A 13,378-nucleotide genomic window follows, 5' to 3' on the forward strand; every position below is an offset into this window, starting at 1 on the left:
ATGTAGATACACAATACCATTAATAGTACACACTAAAAATGTATGTTAAAAGTTAAAATCTCGAAAACATTTGTTAGGTAAAAACAAAATAGTGTGATCGCTATAACTTATACTGTATAATATTTTAATGTATGTATGTATAGTTCTGGACTTCTGGTAAACTTATAAATTATAATACTTAATACACATTATTACTTGAATTCATATTTCTATATCAACTAATTTTTTTTATCAGTTATTATTTAAGTTTAAATATTACTTATATTTCAGATTATACATTTTATTCGTATTATAGTTATTATTAGGCTAGTTATTATGAAATCTGTAAATAATACCAATACTTTTAGTGTGACACATTACTGACAGTGTAGAACCATAAACATATTAATAAATTAATAAATATATTAATATGTCTTCTATTGTCTATGTGTAGAACTGCACGTTTGTCGTTTACACAAAATAAGTATATGATAATATCACGATATAATATATAAATAAAAAACTAACTTATGTCTAGAGAAACATTCTTTCATTTAATATTACACTAATAAATTATTATAAAAATAATATCACGTGTATACATTTTATAAATAAACCAACTTTGGTACTATCTTGGGAAAGATTGTTTTCAAGTTATTAATATTTGTGTGATATCATAATATTTAAGATATTATCATAAGCCACAGAATAAGCATAATATGATTTTCGAGTTGATTAAAAAAAATCCTAAAATTATACTTGAAAAAAATTTAAGTATTAAAACATTTTTCTAATATCCCTTGAAGGCGAACGCCGGGCCTTGGTACCATGGGTCTTTCTGACTCCCCCATATGGGAGCCCTGTATGAGATGTTTCTAAACATATTCACTAGAATAAAAGAACTGTTTTTGTATTACTGTAATAGTGATATTGTGATATATTTAATACCAAACTATACTACAATTTTTATTACATGGCTTATATATTTTCACATAAGTAAAAACTCTAAAAACTTTTGTTAATACACGTATACTTTTTTTAGTTCATATATTACACACGCATTTCGGTACTGCACACTAAAATAGAAGCTGATTACGTATAAAATATATTACCGCTGAATATCAATATAATATACCATAATAATAAATAATTAAATAATATAAAATAAAATAACGAAAAACCGATAGGGTATTTAATACACATCCAGGATATATTATCTGTATTGATTCTGTAAAATCAAACAATTTGTATTTTTCTACTCGTGTAAAAAATATATTTTTAAGAAAAAATGTCAAGCTAACTGCCAGATGTAGGTATTGTATAGGTACGCATTTATACTTAGGAACAATCTGATGTATTATGGGACATATTTTGGAGAAGTCTGCAGTGGCGTCGCAGAGACGACGTTTTTGTTAATATTCTGTGTAGGCGCCAATGGTCAATGAACATATTATTACAATTTATATAACAACTAGCTGTCCCCGTGCACTTCGTCGTCCTTATAAAATGCACCCGTCTTAAGTTTGGTTGCCTTATGCTAACATTGAGCGTGAGGATAAATACTATTTTTGGTTTTCTGATTTGGTGTATAGACGATATTTCCAATATATCAACTTTTTATCAAATATTCACTTAAAAATTTCTGTTTTTTTTATTTTTTGATATTTTTAGTATCCTAGCAACCACTTAGAAAAAATATCAAACAATTATTAAACAATTAAAAATACTTGAAATATTGTACAGAGGTTCCTTAAGCAGTGAAGGGGCGTACTAATAATTAACTTCGGGCTGATTTATGAATCTAAACCATCCAGGGCGTCACCCAAACGCATACAAAACAATTCATTCAAATCAGTCCAACCGTTTATAAGGTGTTCAGTGGCATACACACGTACAGTAGAATAATATATATAAATATAATATAATAAGTAAGCGGGTATTATACATTAAGTATGGTTTGATGAGTACTACTATACCTATCCATATTGTAACAACAGTGGAATTATAATGGATCCATTGAATATACGATAATAATATGATAGAACTCTAGCGCTTTTTTTAACTGGCGTCTGATGTTGTCATAATGGTACGACGTTTATTATGTTCTATATTTATAATTTTTATATTATATTAACTATTAAGTGAGTACATTATTATGTGCTTTATTTATAAATTTATACTTAGAAGTTCTCGCAGAACATACGTCTATATTCATGTCTTAAGTACCTATTTATTTATATTAAATTCGTATTTTAATAGAATTATAAAATGCTAAATTTGTACCAGAGATATTATAAAAATATATAAAAATTATTTATTTACCTCTATATATGAATTGCAGTCAGTTAGCGAGATCCAATTAATGACTGCAATCAGCAATTCTTCAGGTGTGAGGCATTTGCTGGTTGACAAAAGTTCGTACATTACGCATCTCTGATTTCGCACTTCACCTGTATTGGTCCTGCTAAGTAATCTGAGCCGCCGGTGCTATAGCACTTTTTAAGAAAAATATAAAATAAAGCATTAGTGTTTAATTAAATGAGATGAATACAGAAATACCATTAAAAAATATTCACAACAATTATTTAGCAAGCCATAGGTATAGTTAATGACAAATACACATGACGTCATAATTTCGTTGCCGCTTTAATAATATATATATATACTCAGTACACAGTATACTTTATTACGTGAATATTACATTTCTCAGTTATAACTCAACTCAATAATTTATTGGTTTAGACCTTGTAACGTCTCGCACAATGTAATCCCCAGGTTCGGTGTGTGGAGCGTACATTGAAAAAAATGGTAATGTCGCCAACCCATTGGCGAGATTTGGAAACCGAAATATTATAGTTTACCGATTTGATCAAATTAGTTGTTACTTTTTCCGGGCATTTAAAAATTTGTGTTTTGTGTGCATTTCCACCTTATAGAATTATTATTCTTCCTCAAAACCACATAAAAATATTTCTGATGTACTATTAACTCACCTGCCTCTTTCAAAATTGTCCATTATATGATACGTATTAGGTATAACTTTTGTTTAAGTCAAAAATATAACACACTTAATCCACTATTGCGAATGATGTACTGGTGAGAACTTGCTGTATATTATAATTGGTGACAATGATCGATTAATATATATTTATCGTATCTTATCGTTATCGTATTATTTTCACTCGCAGTCACTCGTGAGTCGTGGTTTCCCATCGATCGTCGCTAAAATTAAATTTAATTAAAAATAATTGTTGATATTTTATTATTTTTTTTTTTTTTTGATAAAAGTTTGGGAAACTGACTATTTTAGACCGTACCAGTATTTCGTTTACCGTATCATGCACCGAACAAAGTACGTCGACGACATTACATAATGGTTATATGATATTACATGGCCGGTATATTCTATATTGAATATTTTAATTGATGTCTAATTAGTAATTAATATATTGACGGCCAGTCACTCCGAACCATGGGTACTGGGCAATGGTGATTGTGTGTGTGAACTTCTTTAAGTAGATCGGTGTCGTCTTCGGGCTTTGGCAGAGGGGTCCGCGGGACGGAGAGCGCTATCGCATCATATAATAATATGTTAATATAAAAAATTGAATTTAGTCCGTTACAACCTATTTAACAATTTAAGGCTTAAAACAGTGGCGTAAACTGGGGGTCGCACGGGGTCGCACTTGCAACCCCTGAAAATATCATAGGGTCGCAAGAGTATCTTTTTGCGACTCCAAAAAATTACGATTTCAATTATCAAAAAATTGAAATATCAATATAATAATAAACTAACTAATTTATATTTTGAGAACCAATGTTTAACGTTGTCTTGAAGCACTGGAATTATTATTATACTATATCCTTTCCACATTTATTTATAGTTTTGTTATTAATAATTTTCTATTATTATACCAATATGTATATTTATTGTGATCGGCCGACTCGAGTCTCAATGGTAGCTGATAATGAAAACGTGTTTCATAGTTTAAAATTACTATTTGTTTGTTTTATTCATGAATTTAATTTTTACACTTGTTATTTCTTATTCGTGATCGACTTAAAATTAAGTACTTACTACAATGGACAAATTTCTTATAAAAGTATCGAAGTCAAAAGTAAGTGTCTATTTTTACTTTAAATTCATATAATTGTTTAGTCTTTAGTACACATATTTAGTATACATTAAGTTAAGAGTAGCCATTAAAATATATTACTGATTTATATTATATTAAAACTACAATTTTGATGAATAAAACAGTTTATTTTTGATCTGTAATTTAATTTTATATTAATTATTAAGGTAATATTATATTATTGGGAAAATTAAATTTATTTTGCTATATATTTTTTTATTATTTTGATTCTAATAAATTGTTGTACCTGCTTATTAGAAAAATACTAATGCTGAGAAAAATGTTAACTTACCTGAAGAAAACCACCTTTCCCCAGAAAAAAGATCAAAAATGGTAAATACAGTTAATACTTAATTTCATATCATATCTTTAGTATTAATTTACAATTTATTGAAATTAAATTTATATTAATTTAATATCATTTAATATTTAAGGATATTTTGGTTAACAGTAAACACTTTACCTTAATAAATTTAAAGTGAAAATTCTGTAACTAGTTACCTACGTTAAATAAATAATAGTAAATGTATTGGTTATTTTGTGTAGTATAAAAGTGATAAATATGTATATAAATCATGTTTGTATTAATTTCATTGATCATTTTAGGATATTCTACCAAATACCAAGGACATAAATCAAATTCAGAATGCTATATCTAGCCATGTAGGTACATCAAAGTCAGATCAAACTACAAATACACTATTGGTAAATATAAAATATTGCATTCAATTTTAATCTTTAAACCAATGATAAAAGTTTTGAATTTTAAATAGTATGTACATGCAATCACAAAACATAAAACAAGTATTGAAATAATTATAATTTCAATTTGTAGAATTTTAAATGTTGTACAAAATAGTCAATATTCACTCATTTTTATACTCTTTAATAAATTGAATAATTGTATATGGTATTTGTTAAAATTTATTTTAATTTCAAGTATATATATTTATCTAGATAAGTGACAATCTTAATCGAGATCCTGGTCATAAGAATACAAATGCTTTAATTTTATTTTCAAGTGGGTTTGGACCGTATCAACCAAATAACATTATATTTCCACAGCATTTAGGAAGAAAATTTCGAACAGAGTGGTATACTTCTTTTCCTTGGATAGAATATAGTCCTAGCAGTAACTCTGCATATTGTTTTTACTGTCGTGTTTTTCCATCTAAAACATCAGATCCAACTTTTGTTAGTGTTGGATTCAAGCAATGGTCAAAAGCTAGTTTCAAGTCTTTTCCTTAGCATGAAAAATCATTTGGACACAAAGAAGCTAGTGCCAAATTAGCTGGTTATAAAAATTCTAAGAAATCTGGGAGTATAATTAGCAAAGTTAATACACACCATCAGCAGATAGTAGCTGATAATCGAGCCTATTTAAAATGTATTTTAGACAGTTTACTTTTTTGTGCTCGTCAAGGAATAGCTATCAGAGGTCATAGAGTAGACGAAGACTCTTCAAACAAAGGAAACTTTCTAGAACTATTAACACTTCGTGCTAAAGATAATGATATTATTCAACGATATTTTATTGAAAAAGAAAAGACATTTCGTTATGTCAGTGGTGATTACACAAATACATTTCTTGAGTATTTAGCTAATATTGTTATTGAAAATATAATTGATAATGTAATAGCTGCGGGTATTTTCAGTATAATAGTTGACGAAACTCAAGATTTGTCTCGACATGAACAAGTCGCAATTATTATAAGATACGCAACAAAAGATTTATCTCCAGCAGAAGTTTTTCTTGGTTTTTATAAAACAGAAAATACAGATGGAGAAACACTTTCAATGTTAATAAAATCAACTCTTGTATCTCATGGTTTAAAAATAGAAAACTTGAGAGGGCAGTGTTACGACGGTGCAGCGTCAATGAGAGGGTCGTATAAAGGGGTACAAGCAAGAATTAAAGAAGAAAATCATTTAGCAATGTACATTCACTGTAATGCACATATTTTAAATTTATGCCTTATAGATTTGGCTAAACAAGTATCTTATGTAAGAAATGTATTTGGAACATTAAATACATTACATAATTTTATTGGTGCATCATCCAAGAGGCATGCGATTTTTGAAAAAATGTATTCAGTTTTAAATATAAGTACATGTGAAGGACCTAAAACTTTAAAAAGTCTCAGTGATACTAGGTGGAGTTGCCGACTAGATGCCCTCAAGGCGGTTTTATTCAATTTTCAAACTGTGGTTAGTACTTTAGAAGATATTTCGGAAAATGATGCTGTTTATGGATCTGATGCTAATGCATTACTAAAGTCAATAAATACTTTTGAATTTTTATTTTGTATATACTTTCTTAAAAAGATACTGTTGTTAACTAATATTTTATCAAAGTATTTACAATCAAGTTCAATAATTTATAGTAATGTACAGTCAATGGCAAAAGAAACAATACAAGAATTATGCAATATGCGGTGTGAAGAAAGTTTTAATAACACTTGGAATGAAGTAGACATTTTAAGAAAACAATATAATGTTTCTTCTCCTATACTTCCCAGAAAGCAAAAAATACCAGCTAAACTTGGCGGTGGATTGAAGGAGGTTGAAAATACTACCATAAATAAACATTATAAAATAAATATATATTTTGCTGTTCTGGATAATATTATAAATGACATGAGTGAAAGGTTTGAAGAAAATAATTTATATATTTTAAACTGTATGCAAGACATACTCTTAAATGATACTCCAAATAATAATTCTTTTAAAGAAATAAATAAAATGTATGGTTTTGATGAGGATAATCTTAAAGCAGAAACAAAAATTTTAAATAGGATGTATAAAGCTGTACATAATCAAAGTAATGTGCAATCAAAAATCAATTTCATTGCATCAGAAAATTATAAAGCTGGATTTCCAACATTAACAAGTTTGATACAATTATTTATTACTATACCAACTAACTCCGCATCATGCGAAAGAAGTTTTTCTTGTTTACGTAGGTTAAAAACATATTTAAGAACCACAATGGGACAATCAAGATTAAACAGTCTTGGAATCTTGCAAATTGAACGTGAAAGATCATCTCTTATAGATAAAGATTTAGTAATAGAAAAATTCAGTGCTGCCGCAGAATGTAGAGGCCGCCGATTACTACTGCAGTAAATGATATTATTCCCTCAGTAAAAAACCAACTAATATTTTAAATCTACCTATAATGTATATATATATATTATATTGTATTAGGTATTATATTACACAAAAAATATAAATGGCAGCTGTTATTAAAATATAAATTTTATAAAATAAAAAAATTGTTTTTTTTTAATGTACTCATATATTGTTTAAGAAAATTATAAATATTTTATTGACAGTAAGTAATTATATACCCTATTTATAGCGTATATTCATAATACTAATTGCCAATAGATACAATATGTGTTTAAGGTTAAAATAGTTTTGTTGAATTTATGTACTTGTAATGTTAAATCTAGAATAAAATAAAATATTTTAGGGGGGTGTGGGGGGCAAAGCCCCCCACAAGTCTGTCTAACCTAGAAACTGATTGCAACCCTAACAATTTAGCCCAATTTACGCCACTGGCTTAAAATATTATATCTTATTCTTAAATTCATTGTATTTGTGCTGTGCTCAATAAGTGCAAATTAAAATGTTATTATTATCATATTCATTAACCTAATATTATTTATCAAATTATTAAAATCATGCATTCTTAGGGGATTGCATGTCTGGGGCTTCGTGCATATAGTCAGTCACAGAACACGGCACCGACCGCCTGGTAATAATAAGCCGAAGGTCAATAGCAATACGTGAGATTCGAACATTTTCTCGGCTTTATAGAAAAATAACCATTGTAACGCACTGTACACGACCTTTTTCAATATATATTTTCCGCTGTTCGTTTCATTTCTAAAACGACCCGTCCGTCACCAATTCTTAAGGCGGCCGCGTGGCACTGTATAAAACACGGAAAGCAACAATAACAACTAAAATGCAATACGTGTAAAAGTTATGGTACAAATACCACCCACAATGAAGACGGTCACATGTTATCTAAAAAGAAACTATACAGAGGACGATTTATTTTACTTATCGCTGTATAGAGTAGAATAAAGAAACGAGAAACACCAAGAAGATGACAAGATCTTGCAGTGCACGTGTGTCGTCTACATAATTTATGTATATTGTACATGGTACAGGGGATGCAAGTGTCCGACTTCCTGACGCCGTACTGCGTATTGCGTTACTTTTGTTCAAAAAATATATTGTCTGTAGAAATAATATTTCGGCACGTCGTAGAATGAATAGTGTTAAGTAGGACCTACCTACCATTTTAAATAGTATCCATAAGAACGCACGTCGTGCGATGTTAACCGTAGAAAAAAATCATTGTCGCTATCGTCCGAGTATCAATAAATCTTTATATTGTAAAAGGTAAAATACAAAAGTGTCATTTGTAGGAACGTTATTATTATACTTGGCTGGTCAGGTTACAGAACACGGCACCAGCTGCGTGGTAATAATAGGTTGAAGGTTGAGAGCAATACGTGAGATCCGAACATTTTCTCGGCTTTATAGAAATATAACCATTGTAATGCACTGCAGGCGAAGAGTGACGACCCATCTCAATATCTTTTTCTTGCAGTTAGTTTCATTTCTAAAACGACCTGTTAGTCACCATTGATACGAGGCAATACGGTACTGTATAAAACATAGAAGGCAACAATAACACCTAAAATGCCATACGTATAAAAGCTATGGTACAAACACCACCCACAAAGAAAACGGTCGCACGTTCTGTAAGCAAAAATTATACAGACTACAGAGATCGATTTATTTTATTTATTGCTCTATAGTCTATAGGGTAGAATAAAGGAACGAGAAACACAAAGAAGACGACAAAATCTTTCAGTGCAGGAGTATGCAACCGGCTTAACTGCATACTGCATAATTTTGTTCGAAGAATATAATGCCTATCGAAATAATATTTCGGCAGGTCGTAGAATATATATTGTTAAGTAAGTCCTACCTACCATTTTAAAAAAATTCCATAAGAACACACGTCGTGTAATGATCACTGTAGAAAAAATCATTGTCGCCATCGTCCGAGTCAATATTGTGTTATATTGTAAAAGGTAAAATACAAAAGTTTCATTTGTAAGAACGTTATTATTGTACAATGTTAGATAAAAATACCAAAACATAATGAATTTACATCGAAGAGTCGTGCAATTTCGGCTGATATTTCAGGTGTACGTATATATATATAATAATATAACATAATCCTATTACAATCCATTATAATATTATATATTAGAAAATTCGTGTGTACGCTCTACAGCCAAGCGTCGAGAAGGGGTATACGAGGGGTAATATAAGTAGATACACACTCGACGTTTGTCGTCCAGGCATCCGGTTTCGGGCATCCAACACGGTCACCGCCGCCGAAACTCCCCTGTAAAGATGTATGTGTGTTAGTGAGAGTGTTTGACATTGTGCGCATGTCTGTATTTGTTCGCAGTACTTGACGATGGGGGTGGTTGAGTGGGCTGACCGATCAATTGGTGAGCAGGAAGGTCGGAGGGCAGTTCACCAAATAAAATTTCCGTTCACCCCCGATACTCCGGTAGGCTCCTGTCCTTATAGGCCTTCAACGCGTAATCGGTGGTGGAAACAACCACCACCACCACCACCACTTCGACACCGAAGAAGCCGCCGCCGCAGCCAGGGCATAAAAGGGGGTGCCGTAGGAGCGCCGATAGTCATTTATGTCTCAACAGTCACCTTTATTTTCAAGTTTACATTTTACGTGTAAGTACTTCGCGATTTCCGATTATTTTTTTGTATCGTGACATATTTTTTATACTCTCTTGCCTGTTGTTTATATTTTATTTAGGAATTTTTCCAATAACATTTTTCAATTTTTTTTTTTTTAATTTTATTTATTTTTTTTTCATTTTAACATTTCAGCTCTGCATCAACATGAAATTATCTACCATTGCAAGTTTATTCGTGATTCTCGGAGTCACTGTCTATGTACAGGCGATGCCGACCCATGATGCACCCGACACGATTCCACAGACAAGACCGGTAGAAGCACAGCATCAGCTCCCGAATCTAGAAGGTAAAAATCATAATCTTTATCGTTATAAAATATTTATAGATATTATTTTTTGTGCATGTATATTTTTATTTATTGTTAGACTTATTACTTTATTTTACCATCACCAATATTTTTATTTATAAACATAATATTTTTATTTTATATCTTATTGATTTGCTTTTAAATGTATATATTTTTTTCTAATGTCATTGTTATAAATACTGCATAAACACTTTATACAATCTAATATTTCACAATCTTCCTCCACAAAATACAAAAATAATAATAACGGTAAATTGCCAATAAAATAATATAATATGCTGAGGATATTAGCTATACTTAGTAATATTTAATTTTAAGCTGTATTATACCAGGTAGCAAAAAAATATTTTTTAAATGTTTAAAAAAAGTTGGAAAATGGTTTATTCATTAATTTATAAACATTAATAAAATGTTCAAACGACCAGTTTTCCATTCTAAATAAAATGATAAAACATTATTTTAAATTCTTAGAAATTATTTAAAAATATTTTTAATATTTAACAATTGTGAGAAAAAGCATTTTTTAATATTTTAAAATGATATTAAAATTGGAACATCAATAAAAATACTATTTTTTAGAAAACAGTAAAAAATTTGTAAAAGATTATTTTTTCAATTACAATCGTTGTGATTTTTTCATAGTAAACTCAGTCACCAAAATTGATTTTACGTGAAAACGTTTTACATAATATGTCGCATGTGGGTACGAGAGAAAAAACAAATATTGCGCTAACATAGTTTTAAATATGAAATACTTAAATGTTTATTTATTTTTTATTAACAGTGGCACGAAAATAACCATTGCTTTTATACCTATCTATCCAATATTGTCGAATTTTTAAATATCGCTTTGTAAAAATAAATTATGTTAATCTATGAATATATTTACAAGTGATGGGTGAAAGAAAAAAGAGATGCAGTTGGAATTCGGATCCAACAACAACAACGGCGGGGTACAGCGACCCAGATTTTGGACATCCCCCTAAAGCCTGGGATCCCGTCGAACCATTTGCAAAAAACAATAAATACTTTGGAACGACACGCAGCCCAATAAGAAGAAGGAGGTCTATGGATGGCATGAAATTCAATAACATCTTACTTAAATAAAAATACTCCTAATCATTACATGTAATTGACACTAAATGTTAAATTATTAATAACATTGATTTATTCTACTTAATAAATTTATTTATACATAATTAATTAATAATTGACTATTATAATTGATTCTGTTGTCTATTTAAAAATCAATATATAATATAGAGGTATACTTCTATATTCCGTAGAACATAGGAAATTATCAGGTGTACTATGTGACAAAAAAAAACCAATTTGCATTTATTAATTTCATTTAGTTTTAAAAATAATACTACTAATAGCAATTGAAATTTTAAGAATTATTTCCCAAAAAAAAAAAACAATATTGATGGTAAACATCAAATTGTTTCTTACATTGAATTTTTTACAAAAAAAATTATTATTCATCAACATCATCACTTTGGTAGCATATTAATGAATGAGCAATATTAATTAATGAATACCTAAAATTTTAACCAAACAGTTATCTTTTGGGTCAAATGACGACTTCATGACTTGGTCGTTGATAGAAATATGTTGAAGGACGTCTGGATAGTTTTTTGGCAATTATTTAAGCTCCAGCTTACCTTAAAAATATGAATAGGTAATATTTGTCAAAATTATCATATAATTGTATGTTTTTTAGTGTTTATAAAGTATCTGTTTTACATAAAAAATTAAAACTTCAAAAGGCTAAATAAGTATCATTTTCTAAAACTGAAAGTGAAGTTGCCAAAGATAAACTTAAGAAACAATATTACAAGCTAATGGTGTTTACCAATTTTTTCATTAAGATTCTAAACAAATTTAATATTATTCACTAATATTAAATAACTCAAACATTGCATAAGTCCATTAATATTATCAATATCTTCTTGTTTATTTTCAACATTAGAGGTTGTTATTTTCCCCACAAGGTATGAACTCTAATTTATGTCACACCATTCTTTGAGTGATCTGCATGGCTGCTTTCTAAAAAAATGATGACAATTGATTAAAGACAGTCGTTGAATAATAACTTATAAGTTTAGTGTTTTACAAGCAGATAAAAATATAAATTGATAATGTTGGACCAAAATATCATTAAAAACATATGTTTTTTTGTAACAATTATTAACTTAGATTAAATAATTGAATGATCAAAATGCTAAATAAATATCAGTTTCTTAATTTAGTAGTGTAGGTTTCAAAACTCGAACTTGAGAATTGAGTGTTTTATAAACAGTTGAAAATATAAATTATTAATGTTGGTCAAAAATATTATAACAATATAAGTTTTTTAGTAAATATGAAGTATCACTTTAGAAGTACTAATTGAATGTTGAAAAATGCAATAAAGTATAATTTTCTTAATCTAGTATTAAAGGGTTCAAGACACTAACTTGAAAAATCAGTGTTTTATAAACAGTTCAAAATATTAATCAGATGTATTTAACAAAATTATCATATAAATGATTAGAAACTAATAAGATTCTAATTGCCAAAGATAACCTTAAGTCACAATATTACAAGTTAATGCTGCATACCAATTATTTCATTAAGATTCAAAACAAATTTAATATTATTCACTATTATTATAAACTACGAACATTGCATAAGTCCATTACTATTGTCAGCATCTTCTTGTTTATTTTCAACATTAGAGGTTGTTACTTTCCCCACAGGGTATGAACTCCAATTTATGTCTCACCAATCCTTGAGTGATCTGCATGGCTGCTTTCTAAAAAAAACGTTTTCCATTAATTATAGATAATGGTTGAATAATAACTTAAAAGTTTAGTGTATTACAAGCAGATAACAATATAAATTGATAATGTTGGTATAAACTATCATAAAAACATATGGTTTTTTAGTAATTAGGAAATAATACCTTAGATTAAATAATTAAATGTTCAAAATGCTAAATAGATATCACTTTCTAAATCTAGTTGTGGAGATTTCAAAACTCGAACTTGAGAATTGAGTATTTTATATACAGTTCAAAATATTAATCGGATATATATTCTTCATAATTACCATATGATTGTATGTTTTATGGTTTTTATAAAGTATCAATTTT

General features: G+C 28.8%; 2 protein-coding genes across 2 annotated transcripts; both read left to right on the top strand.

The window, feature by feature from the left end:
• Positions 1-3,642: 3,642 nt before the first annotated feature.
• LOC113559807 lies at positions 3,643-5,378 on the top strand. Its single transcript, XM_026965567.1, has 4 exons — positions 3,643-4,097; positions 4,374-4,448; positions 4,722-4,820; positions 5,073-5,378. Exons 1-4 carry the CDS (start codon positions 4,062-4,064, stop codon positions 5,361-5,363), a joined length of 501 nt encoding a protein of 166 aa, XP_026821368.1. The 5' UTR covers positions 3,643-4,061; the 3' UTR covers positions 5,364-5,378.
• Positions 5,376-7,350, top strand: LOC114253664 (zinc finger MYM-type protein 1-like). The gene has a single exon (XM_028188630.1). It carries the CDS (start codon positions 5,913-5,915, stop codon positions 7,239-7,241), a length of 1,329 nt encoding a protein of 442 aa, XP_028044431.1. The 5' UTR covers positions 5,376-5,912; the 3' UTR covers positions 7,242-7,350.
• Positions 7,351-13,378: the final 6,028 nt, after the last annotated feature.

This window comes from Rhopalosiphum maidis, chromosome 3 (genome assembly GCF_003676215.2).
Source record: "Rhopalosiphum maidis isolate BTI-1 chromosome 3, ASM367621v3, whole genome shotgun sequence".
Lineage (NCBI taxonomy): Eukaryota > Metazoa > Arthropoda > Insecta > Hemiptera > Aphididae > Rhopalosiphum > Rhopalosiphum maidis.